Source organism: Diachasmimorpha longicaudata, chromosome 17, assembly GCF_034640455.1.
Source record: "Diachasmimorpha longicaudata isolate KC_UGA_2023 chromosome 17, iyDiaLong2, whole genome shotgun sequence".
In the NCBI taxonomy this organism is placed as follows: domain Eukaryota; kingdom Metazoa; phylum Arthropoda; class Insecta; order Hymenoptera; family Braconidae; genus Diachasmimorpha; species Diachasmimorpha longicaudata.
In genome coordinates this window covers 3,183,000-3,200,756 of record NC_087241.1, presented here as the reverse complement: position 1 = coordinate 3,200,756, position 17,757 = coordinate 3,183,000, and the positions used below count along the sequence as shown (strand labels likewise).

Below are 17,757 nucleotides of genomic sequence, written 5' to 3'. Positions count from 1 at the left end.
GTGGCTGAAAATCTCAGGTTTCGTCTCTTCAAAATAAAAAACTATTTCCCATTACGAACTAGGGAAATAGTTATGTAACTCGGACTAAATAATTTTCCCCATGTGAACTTCAGATATTCAAACATATGAATTATCGGTTTGCGCGTGTGACGGTATCATAGGACACTAGACTCAGCTCCTCCAGAGGAACCCCAACGATAAAATTTCTCCGCTCAGATCGATAGCACATCATGATTACTCATTGATGCAAAACTGTTCCCCGAAACATATAGTTTTTGTTAAATATAATTCGTGCAATATTAATAGCGATGGAGGCGAGTAACATACTGATGAATAATCGATCTGATAAATATTTTCATCAGTATAAGCCTTCACACGCAAGCGGTGCAGTAAACCCTCAGTGTCACAGTGTCCCTCAGCAAGGGAACACCAATGAACTGAAATAGAAATAAGGTACAAGGAAGAAATGCATCAGTTGCACTGGAATCGAGACATGCAGTATGCCCTTGGCTTCTCAAAGCTCTGGTGCATAACTGTGGGTGTCTGGCCATGGAAACGCGATGAAGTCTCGTCTATCCTACGAAGTGGATTTTTTTTTGCTATTGAGGTACACAATACACTGGTCTCGAGACAACTTTTAATGCAGGCATAATAAATCCAGAATTTTTCTGGACTAATAAAGGGAAAAATTACCGTAATGATTGATGAAGACCATTTAATTTTCTACGCGGAAAGAAAAGTCTGTGAAAAATTACGGTGCCGGGTACTAGAATCGATATTTAGATCAAAATGAGAAATTCAGGGGGTGAAACGAGGGATGAAGGTTAGTTTTATAAAAAAAATTAGCCTCTCAAGTCTAATTTTTCCAACAAAACAAGACCCAACAATTGGTTTATTGTCATTTCGTTCCATATTTCGACCTCTAAAGGTCTAATTTTTATCCAAAATTTCTTTCGTATTTTACTTACACATAAATGATCCTGTCAATACCGTAAATGTAATAATTAATGATATGTGACTTCGTAAAATTTATTAACCAGTAGTACGTGAAGAAGAAAAATTATATTTATCAAATATCCATGTGCTTCAGTGAAATATTTATCTTTTGAAAAATATATTTCTCCGGTCCGATCATTACCAAGAAGGACCGAGTTAGGTTTAAATTATGATAATGATATCAGTCTAGAAGATGACTATTTTCCATAATTAATTTAAACGTAATTTAAACTTAATCAAAATTTTCAAGTCTCCGTCAATCGTGGTCAACTTGATAAAGTTCTCTGCAGGTATATCGCTATTGGAGCGGCTATTCGTCCATGGAAACTGTGGGTTAATGTCCCACTTCATAGAAACCTTGACTGGACTCACCATATTCATGGTGACAGCTCTGAAAATTCTCCTCCCCTGGCTGGAGCGAGATCGAATGTGCTACATCATCCAGTCAGCAATGGAAGATTGGTCGGATGTTTGCGATGCCAAGTCTCGTCGAATTATGAATCAATACGCCTCTCTGGGACGTTTAGCCTACACCATTCAATTTAGCGCAGCACTGGTGATCGTACTGGAGATGACACTGTCTCGATTGCCGAATTATATCACTGAAATCGGTGACAACAGTAGTTTACCAGCGCGAACACTCATATTGGGACCTTCATGCTGGATTCCTGTGACAATGTCCACCAGTTTCTACTTGTTACATTATCATGTAGTTCTGCTGGGTCTCTGGAGTGCTGCACTGATATACACAGGCTGCGATGCATTCATGTTCAGTGCTGCGCTGCATATTTGTGGCCAACTGGAAATACTCAGTGGAAATATAGAGAGACTCAATTATGAAAGGGAATATTCGAGTCAAAAAATGAGGATCAAGGAATTCTCCAAACGACACGATAAATTACTGAGGCTCAGCAATTATCTCAACGAGGTTGTTAATTTAATTATTTTCTCTGAGCTTCTCAGCAATGGCTTCCTTATTTGCATTTCAGGTAAATAAATCAGGGGTGACATTGTCAAGAGGGTTGAGGGAACGACGATTTTTACGATTTTCAAAAATTTTTTGACAATAAAGGAGATGAGGAAATTTTAAGTGAAAATTAGACCTTTAGGGGCGAAACGAGGGATGAAGGTCTGTTTTATCATAAAAATTAGACTTGGGAGCTAATTTTTGTAATCAAACTTGGCCTAAAAAGTTGTGGATTGTCATTTTGTCCCGTGTTTCACCCTTTAGAGGTCTAATTTTTATCCAAAATCTTTTTCTGTGTGGGGTTAAAACTACAAGTAATATTTTCCCCTTCAGGAATTGCTGTTCTTGGTGATGTTAAAGAGGGAAAGGTCAATGGCGATGATATTAATTTTGGAATAAGAATATGTGTTTGGTACATGGGGTTATTTATGTATACATATGTTGGTGAGAAACTGTGCGTTGAAGCTGAAAGATTCCAAAACGCAATTTACAATTGTTCGTGGTATAATATGTCATCGTCGACTGCTAAGGATATTAAATTTATTATGATGAGAAATTATTCTTTTTGTTATTTGACCGCTGGTGGAATTATCGTAATGAATTATGCGGCTTTCAAGGAAATTACTAAGCTCATGTTCTCGAGCTTTTCCGTTCTTAAAATGGTGTTGGAATAAAGTGCTTCATGACATTCCATGCTATTGCATATAACTTGTGTATTTAGTTTCTTGGAATAATTGTCGCAACAAATGGTGCGATGAAATAACTCAATTAAAAAAAATAAATAACAACCGTAGTCAATTGAATAGACGTCTTCAGGACTGCGAACTCTAGTTCGCAGAAGGTGATAGTTGATGATCATTTCCAAGCTCTGTAGCGGAAACTTCATCCGAAAATTTCCAAAATAGTGGATATTGCACTAGATATATACATGTATATAGCCTTAGATGTGTCAGAGGAACATTTTGTTTAATAAACATTGGAGTCAAGCGATTTATTCGATAATACAAATCATGACTTCTGTCAAAGTACCTCAAATTCCTTCTAAGCGGTCAGAAAACACAGCACCACTAATAAATCTCTCAGAAAAATGTTTGTGATAATTAGTTAGTTGCACTTTAACGAGTGTTGTTGAATGAATGAGATATTCACCCGGTAATCGCCGTCTGATTGTACGGGTCCAGGTTCCATCTGACGTATCATTCAGAGGTGGAGAACTGGGTTTGGTGGCAGGTGATTCGAGAAATTTTTGACGTTTTCTAGTTTTTTGAATTAAGAATCGGAATATACGATTTCAATTCAAGTCCAATGATATAGTTCATTCTCTAGCTAGCTATTTGGACTGAATGCACTCTTCTCTCCCAAGTTCGTAGTCAGATCGATAATATATAATGAATCGTTAATGCGCGACTATTTCTACAATAATATTTTAGTTATGTCCTTGGGATAGTGAATGCCGTGAGCGGGTGAGGAATGAATAGTTAATTCGTAAAATATTTTCGCGGGTATAAGCTGGAGCACGCAAGCGAGTCTGAGAGCGTTCACAATTTAGTTGCTCTGAACACACGAACACCAACGGAACTGCTACTTCAATGGAGTACAAAGTAACGATTGATAAGTTGGAATGGAATCAAGATATGAATTACGCTCTTGGGTTGTCGAAGCTATGGTGCAGAATGCTAGGTGTCTGGCCATGGCAGCCAGATGGAATGTCTACTCTGCGGTTCGCAATGTTACTTGGAATTGAGGTACCAAGTCAGCAAATTTTAAATTAAAATTATCAGAATTAAATGGAAAAATTACATTTAAAACTCAATTCGTGAGCGATGGAAAAATCAGTAAAACCCGCGCGAAAAATATTAGAACAGAACGACATGGAGAGAAATATTCAGGGAACATTGCAGACAACTTAGTGGATTCACCGATTACGGAATGAAATAGGAAATTTGTCCCAACAATGTTATAGTTATGCTCAGACGAGGAAGATAAAAATTAGGGAATGTTCAGTAGTAATACCCCAAGACCTTCAAAATTATCGGATATTTCCCGAGAGTTTCGTTGTGTAGCAACGAGGGGGATAAGTTTTGCGGGTTTAAAATCCCGATCGCGAAGGGCGAGGGTTTTTCTGCGAAAGTTATCCCGATCGGTGGTATGCAGGGAAACTGGAGGGAAATATCCGATTAATTTTGAAGGTCGAGGGGTATTTGACTGGATTATTTTTTCATTCCAATTTCAATCAATTAAATGTGTGGCATTTCACGTCATGTGGTAGGGTTTTTCACTGGTAGTTGTGGCTTCCAGGGTATATTTTCTGTCTGCACAAAATGCAGAGAATTGTTCCCAAATAGTGGCTTTTGTCTTCACCGTATGATTAGCAACATTTTTTAAAATTTTTTGATCGATAATTTCCAAGGATTCTCCTTCAAATCTGCTCATGTCGAGGTAAAGTCTTTGAACTTGATTTTTTCTAATGACACTTTTGGGGTTTGAAACGCGTACAAATTGTTTATCGGATATTTTCATTGCTTAACAACAAACCGGGAAATATTCGAAAAATAACCGAAGCAAAATCGTTTTACTTGTACCACTTGGAAATTGGGATGAAAAAAATAATCAGGAAAAATTATGCGATTGTTCCGTGAAATGTCACATTAATCGCATTTCGCACCTGTTCAAATTGCGGATAAAATACGTCATCATGTTATTGAATATTTTTCTCCGTGTATCGCGAATTATGTCAAGGGCCCTGTCATTTTTTTCATGTATCCTGGTGGATTACACGCAGGTTATCGCAGTCGTAGTGCTACTAGAAGGGATCCTTATCCACGGAAACTGTGGATCAACGGCACATTTAATTGACGGATTATCAGGAGCCCTCGTATTCGGCGTCTCAGCGATCAAAATAACAACTTCCCGGATTTAACAAAAACGAATGGGCCACATCATCCAGTCGGAAATGGAAGATTGGTCAAATGTCTCTGACTCCCGGTCCCATCGAATTATGACCCAATACGCCTTTTGGGGGCGTTTAGCTTACACCGTTCAAATTACTGCAGCACTACTAATTACGATTCAAACAACAATATCTCAGCCCCCTACTTTCACTACTGAAATTATTGGGAATAATAGTTCATCACCGCGGAACATCATGATGGGACCGTCCTGCTGGATCCCTGATACCACACCCATCAGTCTGTACTTGTTACATTATTTCTTGATCTTTCTCAGCTTTCCCACCGCCGCTATAATATACCCAGGATCTGATGCATTCATGTTCAGCACTGCATTGCATCTTTGTGGTCAATTTGAAATCCTCACTCAAAGTCTTGAAAGCGTCACCGATAATGACAGCTATTTGAATCAAAAACGCTGTATCAAAAAATATTCAAAACGTCATAATGAGTTACTAATGCTGGGGAAGGAGCTGAACGAACTATTCAGTTTAATTATTTTCTCCGAGCTCTTCTGCAATGGCGTCCTCATTTGCCTCTCAGGTAAATATTTTAACGATTTTTTTTCATTATTGGATCGTTCCAAATGGAGAATAGGAAAATATCGTTTTTTTGCCTTTAGGAATTGCACTTTTCGCGAGAATTAAGAGTGGAAAAGTGGATAATGATGATATTAATTATGGATTAAGAATATATATTTGGTATTGTGAGCTGTTTATGTACAGTTTTGTCGGTGAAAAACTTGCGAGTCACGCTGAAAACCTACACAGGACAATATACACTTGTCCCTGGTATAATATGTCAGTGGATATAGCTAAGGATGTCAAGTTCATTATGATGCGGAATAATTTCTTCTGTTATTTAACAGCCGGTGGAGTTTTCGTTATGAATCATGAGGCTTTCAAGAAAATTAGTAAAATCATGTTTTCGTGCTTTTCCGTTCTCAAATTAGTATTGGATTGAAATCGATAGAGCGCTGAATCCTCTTAATAAACAGAGTTTCAAGTTTATATATTATCTGGAATTGCAGATGATTCGTTAAACATGAATGAGGAATTCACATCAGCGAAATGGAATATCGAAGAGGGATCGACTGGATAATTTGTCGTCTTACTTTCAGTGTTATTAATATTTTTCTGTCTCTACCAATGGTATTGACAATAAGCTATTCTCGTAGGGAAAAGGATTATTCGATTTGTTGACAATACTGACGCATCTAGTTATCTCTGTCCCGGCGATCACGTTCTACTGAATATTTCATTATATAAAATATAGGAACCAAATTTATTGTGACGAAAAATCATTGTCTTTTTATTTGACGGCCTGGGGAATTTCTGGAAGAAATTATGGGGATTTCAGGGAAATTACTGACAATTCAGTGCAATTCGGAACTAAATTTGGCTGAATTTACAGTTGAATTCTCCCCTAAATTTCAATTTGGACTCTGGAATTTTCGTATTCTTCTTATTTAGACTCTTTCCTCCTAAACTCCAAATCCAGGATCAACTGTCCAGGAAAATTCAGTTTCTTTTTCTACCAGTAAATGTGATGTTCCAGAATATAGAGGCGATTTTAATTTCATGCTTGTGCTCCACTGATTAATTTAAGGTAAATCTTCACTGGATCAATCTATCATCCTGACGATACTTTCTAATCCACACCTCTCGACTTCTACAACGTTACGTGAATCAGTGGAAGAAATAAACTACTTTAATTAATGAATCCTGAGTTTCAATAAGTAAATTCGAAAATACATTGCTAAAAATGTTTATATATTTGTTGCATACCCCAAATTACCAGAGCATTTCAATTAAATCTACTGCTGTTGTAATCAGTGAAATGAAAATTTTCACAATTGCTGTGAAATAGTGATTAACACACATCTGACTCCATTATTTCCAACCAATATCGTTGCTGTAAGTATCAAGTTCTTTAGATGTGCAAAGACAAAAAGAAAATGACGAATAATTCGAAATCACTGAATTTTCGCAGATTTTCAGCGAATATCCTGCGAGCTCACCATCTCTCCACCATTTTCTTATCATCTCGTCTAAGATGGAGCACTTATGTGCAATAGCGTTCATTGTTCCAGCACAAGTCGGAAAACCGAGAAATATGAGAAGGTCGATTTTATAACATTTTTATATGTCTCGTAGTTCATGTCAGCAATTTTTCCCGCTGTCAATTGAAACGGATATTTAACCCGCATCATGATAATAATTATTGCTTTCATGTGGTGCGTTGGAATTTTATACCAGGGTATGTTGTAGACAGCTTCCTGGAGCTTTTCAGTCTGCTCTGACAGCGCTTGCCCAACGTAGCTGACCATAAATATCTCCACGTAGAAAAGATAAATTCTTATGAGTTTCGGTATCGCCATTGCACGACTCCGGAGTTTGTAGGCCCACAGTAAGATAATCCCTGAAAGAATCGAATGCTGATTTAAAAATACCGCTGATATTTTTGATAAAAATTAAAAAAATTTACGACCGAATTTGCATAAAAATTTGAAGAAATTTTTTCTTTCGAAAAATCATACGAAATCTTCACAGGATTTTTTCTGAACATTCCGTCATATTTGTCTGAATCGTCTGTCAATAATGACGATTGTCAATAATGACGATATTTTCCCATAAAATTTCCCAGTCAATTTCGTAATCGACGAACGAACCCACATTAATTTTTGCTGAACTTTTTTAATAAAATGAGTGTTAAAAAATTCAGAAAAAATTCTCCCCGTTCGTAATTAACTTAAGGACGATTACAACCATTACGATTGTAATGAGTACTTAAGGAACATGACCAATATCAAACCAAAATCAAACTCTCATTACCGGAGATGCTGATGATGACAGTGTTGTTGATGACTTCCACCAGGACTGGAATATTGAAAACCTCTTCAATGGACTCAGCAACATTCAGCAGATGATTATGCCGTCGTATGAACTTGGAAATTTTCTGGTGCTGCTCTTCAACACTCTCGTCACCGCTGATAGTCTCGAGGTCGCCGGCCAGGAGCTCGAACTGTCCGCACATGTGCATTCCCAGGCCGAAAAGGTATATGTCAGTGCCGATGTATGCGAGAGACGCCGAAAGCCAGTGAATGCAGATTAATGAGTAGTAAGCGTTGTAGTAGTGCACAGACATCGTAGGTGACACCCAACACGCCGGACCGTAGGGCACAATCCTCGAGAGTGCGGTCACATTCCCGGACGTTATTGCCACTGTGGCAGGTAATTTGTGGAGAATATTTCGGAGAATCAAAAATGCTGTGATGAACAGTTGGAGAACACAGACGGTCCTCCCTTTGTAGGCGTATTTCATCATCGTATCGTGGGACCTGCGGTTGTAAACCTTCGCCCAATCCTCGACCATGGAATTGAGGACGAAATGCATTTTGCTGGAGTACCTCCAGGGCACCAACAACTTGAGGACAGATATGTTGCTCAAGGAGAGGATTGTGATGATCTCGACGAGATCGAGAATTCGGCCGCAGTAACCGGTTGTCATGAGGTTGGTGATGTAGGTGATGTTGAGGGACATCTGGATGGAGAGACAATGTTCAGGAGGGTTCAGTAATACCGCATGACCTTCAAAATTATCGGAGATTTTTGGAGAGTTTTGTTGCAGTAACGAGAGGGATGAGATTTGCAGGTGAAAAATCCCGAGCGAAGGGCGAGGGTTTTTCTGCGAAAGTTATCCCAATGGGTGGTACGCAGGGAAACTGGAGGGAAATGTCCGATTAATTTTGAAGGTCGAGGGGTATTTGGCTGGATTATTTTTTTCATTCGAATTTTAATCAATTAAATGTGTGACTTTTGTCTTCACCGTATTATTAGTAACATTTTTTTTAATTTGTTGATCAATAACGTCCAAGGTTTCTCCTCCAAATCTGCTCACGTCGAGGTAAAGTCTTTGAACTTGATTTTTTCTAATGACAGTTTAGGGGTTTGAAACGCGTACAAATTGTTTATCGGATATTTTTATTGCTTATCAACAAACCGGGAAATATTCGAAAAATATCCGAAGTTAAACCGTTTACTTGTACCTCGTGACGAAAAAATCCCACCATTTGATCGGTTGAAATTGGGATGAAAAAAATAATCAGTAAAAATTACGGAACTCAAGGAAATTCAGAGGAAAATAATTAAACTCTTATTTCCCCTCGGAAATTACCGAACTTTCCCCCAATTTTTAGTGAACCATTTCTCCCCCTGCGCTTGTAAAAATGTCTAATGTCGTTGACGTAAAATTTCGGTTCTCCCCGAAACTCACACAAGTTCGCCGAAAAATTCATGTTCACACCAGTAAAGTTTCCAGTGCCGCTGGAATTTTTTCCCAACTACTAAACGCTGCGGTAATTATCCCCAAACCACCGAGACACAACACATTAATCTGACAATTGTCAGATGTTACAGTAATTTCTTTTTTTTTTCTCTGTTTCATACTTGTATCAAGATGAAGAACATCAGCCGCAACGTCGGTAACACTCTGTTCCGTTCCAACGGCCATATTCCCAGCAAAGTAAGATACCGTCTGTACAGTCCAAGTGCATATTTAGTGTCATCGTTCCACGGAACAGGCGTCTCCTTCCCCAGATCCATCGTCATAATGTCCAAATATTCACTGAATCTCCCCTTCCAAGTGCCAAATGCATCGGGGAAATGCAAACATGCAAAAAATAGCGCTCATCGACATATAAATTATTCAAAATAAATATCGCACCTGCAATTTTCCGTCGCATGTTTGTTTTTTCGTTCCAAACATTTGGATTGTGAATTAATGATAAGTTTCGTCATATTTTTTTTTTCTTTCGGAGGAAATTTCGCGCTTCTTCGGAACTATAGATAAACGCTGTCATCTAATATTCATGGGAAGCTTTTGTGTACTGAAGGAGCGATCGATGAAGCTCCGGCGAAACATTATCTTATGATCCGTCGTCGAGGACGTGCGAGTGTAGCTTTATTTCGGAGACGAGGACATTCATTTTTATTAAAGTTTTTTCGCATTATTATAACTCATTGGTTCATTAATCCGCGGATCGTCCTAATCAGCAATCGGCAGAATTTCTTGGACATCTGGCGATTAAGTAGATGCCAATTATTCATTAGTTTTCTCATTTATCAACTGTCGGATTAAATCCGATAATATTCGAAATTACTGGTAATTTTATTTATTTATAATTGAAATAGTTTAATTTTCGTGATCGATCCTCATGGATTTTTTACAAATATCTCTGAATCTAAGAAAGCTAATGATATTTTTGTAATTACATTTTTTGTAGTACTTAATTCGTCCCACAAAAAATATTCTGATGAAAAAATTTGTGTCTTTTTTAGATCTCAATCTCAAAATTATTTAAAATTCTAGGGAGGACGGGTTTGAATTGCGAAAAAAAGTCCGTTCGACCCTCGAAAATTCACCTCTGGAGATAATCTCAAGCAAAAAAATAAGAGGCCCAGATTGTAATTAACCTGGTACTTAACGCGTGCAACAAGACCTCTTGTTTGAAGCAAAGCAAGCAGAAAACCAACTGACGAACTGTCTTCACCTTCTGCATCAGCATAATCAAGATCATCACTTGAATAAGTTACGGACTTGAATAAGTTTTAGCAATTATGGTGAAAGAGTTTCTCAAGTGTTGGTGTTTCGAGCAAGAACAATCCACAAGTGAGAAAGAAAGTTTCGAGAATTTGAGAAGAATGGGCCCCAGTTGATGCCAGGAACCGGGTAAATGGATGGAAGTGTAACGAAATTGCTAGGTAAGGGAAGAGGTGGATACAACGGCCTATCTCGAGTGAGTCATTCTTGTACGAAGTCTCATGAGAGAAAGACGTTTATGTATCACGCCGGCGTTGGGTAAATAACGGCGGAAAAAACATAGCCCCAATAAATAAACACGCGAGCATGTACTCCTCGGAATAAAAAAAATAATCGGATTAATAATTATCGGATTAAAAATTTATATGAATGGGAATGATGGAAAATCGAGAAATTGTTGCATCGACATCTTCTGATGTTTTTGTTGACAGTTTCGAAATGCACCGCATCATGATAATATTCGTCAGCGAGTGATTGTTAATATCCACGTTAATTAGTGTAATCAATGAAGGAGGAGGAAACCGTTCCGGAATCCCAATGTGGAATCACCAGTGCCAAACGCAACTCTCACCGATCATCAAGACTTTATCTGAAATTAAATGTGGTGATTGTGTTGACAACTTTCTGCATGCAGATACATGGTAAATATTTTTTAAATAAAAAATTAATTCATGATTTTTTTGACACTTTAACGCAGTAGCGAAAGGAGATAACGAGATAAGTTGATTTACGTGTCAGCCAATTTTGCAAAAAATTCAAAACAAATTGTTGTACAAATCTGGAGTCATAAAAAATTAGATCGAATTAAATAAAAATCGGAGAATATTGAGGACTTACATTTTTGGCGAAACATGTTCACTTCCAAGTAATTTACTTGCTTTTTTTCCCAACAGCAGAAGATTCTCTTTATTTTTAATTAATGTATTTTTTTTTTTAATGAGATGAAGAATTTGTTGTAGGAAATATCTCAGGGGAATGAATCGTACAAATAATCGTAAATCGTATATCTCACTGAATAATTTTAATTCAATTTTTTAAAATTAAATGTTCAGCCAAATGAGGAATTTGCAAATAAATTGACTCAATTTTTTGTCAACAAAAGAAAAAATTAAGGTCATATTTTACGGTCAAATACGTTTTTATCTCCATACCGATAATAGATCATAGTTATCACACGACATAAAGCAAAATCTGCTTAATAATAGCCCTGTACCATTGACCGTGACGAGTTTTGTACAGTTACGCCTCCCCTCATTACTTTTATTCGAACCGCTACATTCAGCCACGCGCCTAACCCTGTTCCCCCTAATTACTGCGAAATTGAAGTCGTTCCTAATTAGATTAAATTTGTTGGCAATTAGCATACAAAAATTATAATTTAAAATCATATGAATGAGGAGAAAAGGAATGGAGGTGAAAAAATTTTCCCTGATCCTGTGGCTCGATATGGCATGTCATAATCCTAATTATCATACGAATGGTTCGTTCGTACTGAATTAATTACCAATTATGTCAGAATCCACAGTATTTTTTCAATTCATTTTTCACCAGCGTTACTAAAAATGTTAAAGTTCAAACTATTTCATCAGAATTTATTTTCGTCCCAGTTTACAATTAAATTTATCTTTTTTTTACATTCTTATTGTTATTACGTCTATTTTTAATTAGTTCACAAGTTACAATATTGAACTAAGAGACTTAATCTCAAAGAAAACTTTAAAAAAGACTTTAATGTCAAAGAAAATTAAAAAAAGAAGAAGAAGAAATTGTAAGATTGAAATTTGCAAAAAGAAAAATTGTAGAAAAAAAATTTTATCACTTCATTATTATGTAATGATAATTCCACAATTTTTCCGCATTTTTTTTGTTCATTAGAACAAGGCGCGTCTATTATTCTCCGTGGATACCAGGCCAGTAGACCTCACCGCTTCTCACTTTCATTAATTTTTATCTCAGTCGTAATACAGAAAAACAAATGGTTTCAACAAAGTTTTTCGCAATAACAATGAATTGTTGAATAATCTACTCGTACCTGTCATCTGCAGATATCGTAGTGACGTTTAATTATGGCAGGACACAGCATAAAAATCCCTCATTTATTAAAAAAAAAACAATGCTTTTGATTTAAATATTTTACTCTAAATAATTCGAAAAAATCCACACAATTCTAATTGCATTAATAATTGTTATATTTGGAGCATCGCAGAACTACTGGTCTAGCAAAATTCGCAAAAAAATATTTCTTAACAATCCTAACAAAAACTTTCACGAAAATTTCGAAAAAAAATTCTCTGGAGTAAAAAGGTGAAATTTTCAAATAGAAAATAATAATAATAATAATAATAATAATAATAATAATAATAAGTGGATTTTTCTTGTCCCTGTGAATTGAAATTTACTGAGTGAATGCAGACAACTGAATACAACACATGAACAACAAATTAATCGTGATTCAGTTGAAATTGCAACGACAGTTTAAGAGAGGAAACCAGGGGAACTAACGTTGAACGGTACAAGAATAAGTAAACAATTGGCCACCGTCACAATGTGCATCACGGAAACAGTAGTCATTTGGGTCTACACGTAGCACTGACAGAAAAATTTGAATTACACGCTCAAACGCAGAAGTTGCCTGTGAATCGCTACAAATGGATACACCTGAGCAATTTGACAAGACACGATTAATTTTTTTTTTAAGTAACGGACATTTGTGCAGCCGGTTGGACTGAACAGCTGCCGTCAAATTTCCAAAGTTCACTTTTTTTTTGGGTCATTTGCAGCTTATGAAGATCTCCATAATCTGACGATGGACGGGTTTGGAGACGGTGAAGAGGACATATCGATGCGAGCTCCTTCTAGAATATCTGTTGTGTACAATAGCTCAACGAATTCCTCGAGGTGATTTCGTTTGGTCCAATAATGCATGAAGAGAAATTTTTGTTTAAAAATTGCAGTACGAGGTATGGACTTGCTTAGGTTTGTTGGCAAACTTTTTAGAAGTTTGGGAAAAATTCAGTTTTAAAAGTAATTTCCAGTCTCAGTACTGGAATTTCTTCTGGGCCAGTACCAGATTTTTTCTGAGATATTTCTCTCCATGTGGACTGATTTATGTAAATTTATTAATAATTCACGGAGAGAAGTTCAATAAAAATTGCCTGAAGAATCTAGTAATTTAGGAGTAAGTGTCATTTAGAGAAAAATTACCAGATCAAATTGAACTCTTCCAGAAAATTGGAGATAAATTATACGAAAGTCAATCAGGAAGTTCTTGACTGAACAACATTTTACTTCGAAATTACGAAACTTTATGGGTAATTTTTATTTAACGTTTCTGCCTCTGTGCCTATGTGGATGTCTTTATTTTTTTATTTGTTATGAGAGTTGACGGAACACAAGACTAAATTTATAAATTCTTGTTATAAAAAAAAATAATAAAATCCTCAATTAAAAACTTCTTTTTAATTGGATGACTATATCTGACAACAGTGCCATTTGCCAAACACTGTGCCATTATTTGGGATACCAAATAAATAATTGAATAAAAATAAACTAATCTTAATTAGGGCACTGGTGAATCGTTAAAAATCAACAGTTGTAAATTATTTCCAGATCATCTGACGGGTTTGACTCAAGGAAAACAAGACGTAAGCGAAGTGTTGTGCACTTATACAACATGGTCGTATGTGCAACCGGGTGCAATCCTCTAGCTTACAAAGGATACGGTTGTTATTGTGGCTTTTTAGGGTCTGGATATCCCGTCGACGGAATTGATCGGTGAGAAAAAAAACCCCTCTCCCATTCAGAAAAATTTATAAAAAATAAGTCGAAAGAATTGCGATTCTTTCGCTAAAGCATTTAGACATTTTTCTAGGATTTTTAAAATAATTGTCCACACGCGAGGCAACACCACTCAATTATTTTCCAACGGAAAACGTGGGAGAGTGATCATTCGATATTCACAATGGGAAAATAAAGAAACAAAGGAATCCCCCTGAAAGTGATTATACGTGAGTTGCGGGCGGAGATACCTCTCGAATCATTTACCACCTATAAACAGCAACAGTGCCCCCAATTTGTTCCAGCAAAGCGATTTCGCTCGTGAAAGTGACGCTGGTTGCATAATTTTTCCAAATTATATTTCCAGATGCTGCTGGATGCATGACCGATGCTATGATGCAACTGGTTGTCCGACCTTTTCCGAATATTTTATCCCATACTACTGGAAATGTTATCGCGGCCATCTACCAATCTGTGGTCAGTTTTGCCTAACTTACCTGTCTTACAATAAGGTATTAATTGTTAATTAACCCCCTTGAAGGCGTGAGAACCTCCAGAATCGAAATATATTGGGAAATTTAATTATTCCCACAGCTCTACAAAAAATCCTTGTCATTCCCCCTTTTGTTTACAGGCGGATAATTAATTTAGTTGAGTAATAAATAATTATTCATTTATTTCAGCTATCCTCCATGGAAGCTGGGGTGGTCCTGGCTCCTGCGCCCAGCGCCTGTGCGAGTGCGACCGAGCCTTATCAAAATGTTTGCGAAGGTATCCTTGTCCCTCTTCAAAAGCTGTCTGCACATCCTCTCCGTTCCGACTTGTCCAGAATATCTTCATGATTCTTTAGAAGAAAGGGCCGACATCACCAACACTCCGAGGTTTTTATATTCATGTTAACAAAATGTTTATTTACAAGTATTTATAGCCATTACCTAGTTCATATTATGTATAAACTCATTAAAAAAATGAACGATAAGTCCATCGGGCTTAATTAGTCAGCAACAATTTTTTTTATACAACAAATCCTGAGGAGATCCTTATAGAGTGCTTATGCCCCCGGTCAGATGGACCTTACGATTTTTGTATTTCTTTGAGATATCCTTTTCGATCTGAAACAGAAAAATCGAGATTCGTCAGGAATTCTTCTTCGGTTATTTAATTGCCTTCGAACACTCATCATCTTAAAATATCGACATAAAGAATTATTTCTAATTATTTTTAATTAGTTTCGCATTTTACTCACTTCACTCTGCAGTTCTCGAGTCCTCTGCACAACGACTTTAAGTACAGCTTGAAGAGCACTCGCCCGCTCCCTCACGTCTTCTTGTTTGACTTTAACAGAATTTTGCATCGCAATCATTTTATCCGCCAGTACCAGCTTTTGTTGCAGGGTCCCAGCCAGCACATCCACATATCTGTCAACATTTATCGATAATTAATCATTACTATTTTTTCCATTCTCTATTTTATTCTTACAACAGCTCGAAAATATTTTAGAACGACAAAAAGTAATGAAACGTGAACAATTTGAAATTTATATTTTCTGAGGACATTAAAAGAACGTTCTCCCTTTGGGTCCAGAAAGTAATTGGGAATTTTCAATTGTTAATCGTAATCACCTGACAGAGTGCTTGATATAGTGTAGATGCTGAACACGACTGTCTAATATCTCCGATAGAATGACCTGGACATTGTCCAACATATTTTGAGTGCTCTCTACAGTCGAAAGTTGCAGGACCGGAGAGGCTTCTTGCATTTGGCTCATGGTCAGCAGATTCTGACGATTGTCACTCTTTAATTCGTACAGTCGTAACTTGAGGAACGCCTCCAACTAGAATTTAATCCAGAATTTAAATACGAGATAGGCGACCTCTGATTATTGACCAATATTTTTTAAAAATTCAGAGAATGTTAGCAAACTAAAAAGAAAATTCATTATTTCACTAATTTACCTCCAACAATTGGTCAATAAAATCGCTTCTCGTTTTTGGATTATCGAGTATCGTCAGGGCTTCGTTCCCAGTAGCAGTTCCCCCCTCGTGTCCAGCCGCTTCTACAACGATTCCAGACTCCTCCAATGAAATATTGAAATCCACCGCATCCCCATGACCGTCTTCATCCTCCAAATTTCCCCAGTCTATGTCGCCCCCTTCAAGATTAATTTCGTCCCCAAAATCGATTCCCGCATTTTCGTTCGAATCGCCCAGGTCGACGATGTTGTCACTCCCAAAAGGCATCTGCAACAACAATCAACGAGAAAACCTCAGAATTCAATTCCGGAAGGGGAAAGAGTGCCGAGGAGACTGTAACGTGCGGTAAAATGTCTTACTTTCTCCTCATCGTCGAAATCTACGTTCAGTGGAGGCTCGACCACCGAGAGAGGCGCTTCCCCGTATATCCACTCGTAAGTTGTGGTATTTCCTTTGGAGATGACGTATTGAATCATGGGCGCACAACCATTGGGACGACTTCTACCCAGGGTGAACTCCACGAATCCCGTGTAAAATGCAATCACTGGTGTCAGTGATTCAACTTTTTTCGCTATTCTCTCGTAAATGTCTGACAACTCGACGATTTTCCCTATCAATTCTCGCTTGATTCTATTGCCTGGAATCCCCAGTTGTTTACATAAATTCGCGAACTCCGTTCTGGCTGTGTTTTCGGATTTTTTATACTCCAGAGCCTTTTTATCCAGTTCCTTGGAGGAGTGAAAAAATTGAGAGGAATTAATTTTTTTTCTAGATTATCGTAATCGTCTCGTAAACTTACATGCACAGTTTGCTCAGCCTTTTGTATTTGCTTTTTGAAACTTGGCACTTCATAACTGATGTTCCTAATCAACATCTGGGCAGCTTCAGCCAAGTACAGATTATCTTTCTCGTACAATCGAACAATTTCCTGCCAATCTTTCATCCGTTGCGAGCCATAACGTCCGAACAAATTTTTTGTATCAGCTTCGGTTTCCTTGAGTATTTCAATGATCGACCGGCAGTGGAAATAATTAATGTCTGCAATCAACGACAGTCAACAGTAGCCAATTCTAACATACGAACGTAAAGAATATCATCAGCAGAACTCACGAGTTCCAGTCAATATTTTGGTGATGCCCTCGTGCTCGGGCATGTCCTGGATGGCATTATTTATTTTCTCTCTGATCACCAGGATGTTGGATTGCCAGCCACGATTGCAATGACGACGAGTTATCAACCAGTCCAACAATTTCCCAGCGTTAATATCAATCGGCAAATTTTGTTCCTAATGAACGAAATAAGATAATGAACAGAGGCCAGAGGATTAGGCTGATGTTGGGTTATTTAGAATGAACGTTACCTCCATGATGAGAATTATTTATTGCGAGAATAAATTATTATTTCGGTGGTTGACATCCAGAAGTTACAACAGCTGTTTACTTTTTTTACTGCTTCAAAACTCTAGGGAAAATCTAGTAACCTGGTGCTCCATCAC

At 37.3% G+C, this 17,757-nt stretch overlaps 5 protein-coding genes across 6 annotated transcripts; 3 read left to right on the top strand and 2 right to left on the bottom strand.

Annotated features, from left to right (window-relative positions):
- Positions 1-124: 124 nt before the first annotated feature.
- On the top strand, positions 125-3,144 carry LOC135170571 (uncharacterized). The gene is made up of 3 exons (XM_064136535.1): positions 125-607; positions 1,277-1,985; positions 2,297-3,144. Exons 1-3 carry the CDS (start codon positions 467-469, stop codon positions 2,635-2,637), a joined length of 1,191 nt encoding a protein of 396 aa, XP_063992605.1. The 5' UTR covers positions 125-466; the 3' UTR covers positions 2,638-3,144.
- A 362-nt stretch (positions 3,145-3,506) lies between these two features.
- Positions 3,507-6,222, top strand: LOC135170578 (odorant receptor 24a-like). Its single transcript, XM_064136545.1, has 3 exons — positions 3,507-3,708; positions 4,746-5,454; positions 5,534-6,222. The coding sequence occupies exons 2-3, from the start codon at positions 4,893-4,895 to the stop codon at positions 5,872-5,874; spliced, it is 903 nt and encodes a 300-aa protein (XP_063992615.1). The 5' UTR covers positions 3,507-3,708; positions 4,746-4,892; the 3' UTR covers positions 5,875-6,222.
- Positions 6,223-6,697: 475 nt separating this feature from the next.
- LOC135170570 (odorant receptor 43a-like) lies at positions 6,698-9,521 on the bottom strand. Its single transcript, XM_064136534.1, has 3 exons — positions 9,360-9,521; positions 7,746-8,454; positions 6,698-7,332 (listed from the first exon to the last, which is right to left on the bottom strand). The coding sequence occupies exons 1-3, from the start codon at positions 9,519-9,521 to the stop codon at positions 6,992-6,994; spliced, it is 1,212 nt and encodes a 403-aa protein (XP_063992604.1). The 3' UTR covers positions 6,698-6,991.
- A 19-nt stretch (positions 9,522-9,540) lies between these two features.
- On the top strand, positions 9,541-15,278 carry LOC135170579 (uncharacterized). Of its 2 annotated transcripts, XM_064136546.1 has the most exons (6): positions 9,541-10,673; positions 10,944-11,153; positions 13,293-13,410; positions 14,122-14,286; positions 14,657-14,801; positions 14,973-15,278. In XM_064136546.1, exons 2-6 carry the CDS (start codon positions 11,018-11,020, stop codon positions 15,129-15,131), a joined length of 723 nt encoding a protein of 240 aa, XP_063992616.1. In that variant the 5' UTR covers positions 9,541-10,673; positions 10,944-11,017; the 3' UTR covers positions 15,132-15,278. The 2 variants fall into 2 exon arrangements, with proteins under 2 accessions (XP_063992616.1, XP_063992617.1); XM_064136547.1 differs by lacking the exon at positions 9,541-10,673 and having other exon boundaries at positions 10,685-11,153; positions 14,657-14,766.
- Positions 15,172-17,754, bottom strand: LOC135170567 (CDK5 regulatory subunit-associated protein 3). The gene is made up of 8 exons (XM_064136528.1): positions 17,623-17,754; positions 17,373-17,547; positions 17,062-17,300; positions 16,622-16,990; positions 16,245-16,529; positions 15,912-16,123; positions 15,536-15,707; positions 15,172-15,401 (listed from the first exon to the last, which is right to left on the bottom strand). Exons 1-8 carry the CDS (start codon positions 17,626-17,628, stop codon positions 15,330-15,332), a joined length of 1,530 nt encoding a protein of 509 aa, XP_063992598.1. The 5' UTR covers positions 17,629-17,754; the 3' UTR covers positions 15,172-15,329.
- Between the last annotated feature and the right edge of the window lie 3 nt (positions 17,755-17,757).

What these genes read in the sequence shown, in the direction of transcription:
- LOC135170571 (XM_064136535.1), top strand. Translation starts at nt 467, where the DNA reads ATGCATCAGTTGCACTGGAATCGAGACATGCAGTATGCCCTTGGCTTC. An exon ending in GATTTTTTTTTGCTATTGAG is followed by an intron (nt 608 to 1,276) that starts GTACACAATACA and finishes AACTTGATAAAG; the next exon opens with TTCTCTGCAGGTATATCGCT. An exon ending in CTTCCTTATTTGCATTTCAG is followed by an intron (nt 1,986 to 2,296) that starts GTAAATAAATCA and finishes TTTCCCCTTCAG; the next exon opens with GAATTGCTGTTCTTGGTGAT.
- LOC135170578 (XM_064136545.1), top strand. Translation starts at nt 4,893, where the DNA reads ATGGGCCACATCATCCAGTCGGAAATGGAAGATTGGTCAAATGTCTCT. An exon ending in CGTCCTCATTTGCCTCTCAG is followed by an intron (nt 5,455 to 5,533) that starts GTAAATATTTTA and finishes TTTTGCCTTTAG; the next exon opens with GAATTGCACTTTTCGCGAGA.
- LOC135170570 (XM_064136534.1), bottom strand. Translation starts at nt 9,521, where the DNA reads ATGACGATGGATCTGGGGAAGGAGACGCCTGTTCCGTGGAACGATGAC. An exon ending in TGTTCTTCATCTTGATACAA is followed by an intron (nt 8,455 to 9,359) that starts GTATGAAACAGA and finishes CTCTCCATCCAG; the next exon opens with ATGTCCCTCAACATCACCTA. An exon ending in TGTCATCATCAGCATCTCCG is followed by an intron (nt 7,333 to 7,745) that starts GTAATGAGAGTT and finishes CGATTCTTTCAG; the next exon opens with GGATTATCTTACTGTGGGCC.
- LOC135170579 (XM_064136546.1), top strand. Translation starts at nt 11,018, where the DNA reads ATGAAGGAGGAGGAAACCGTTCCGGAATCCCAATGTGGAATCACCAGT. An exon ending in CCCGTCGACGGAATTGATCG is followed by an intron (nt 14,287 to 14,656) that starts GTGAGAAAAAAA and finishes TTATATTTCCAG; the next exon opens with ATGCTGCTGGATGCATGACC. An exon ending in CTTACCTGTCTTACAATAAG is followed by an intron (nt 14,802 to 14,972) that starts GTATTAATTGTT and finishes CATTTATTTCAG; the next exon opens with CTATCCTCCATGGAAGCTGG.
- LOC135170567 (XM_064136528.1), bottom strand. An exon ending in TTATTGACCAATTGTTGGAG is followed by an intron (nt 16,124 to 16,244) that starts GTAAATTAGTGA and finishes ATTAAATTCTAG; the next exon opens with TTGGAGGCGTTCCTCAAGTT. An exon ending in CTCGAGAACTGCAGAGTGAA is followed by an intron (nt 15,402 to 15,535) that starts GTGAGTAAAATG and finishes TTTCTGTTTCAG; the next exon opens with ATCGAAAAGGATATCTCAAA.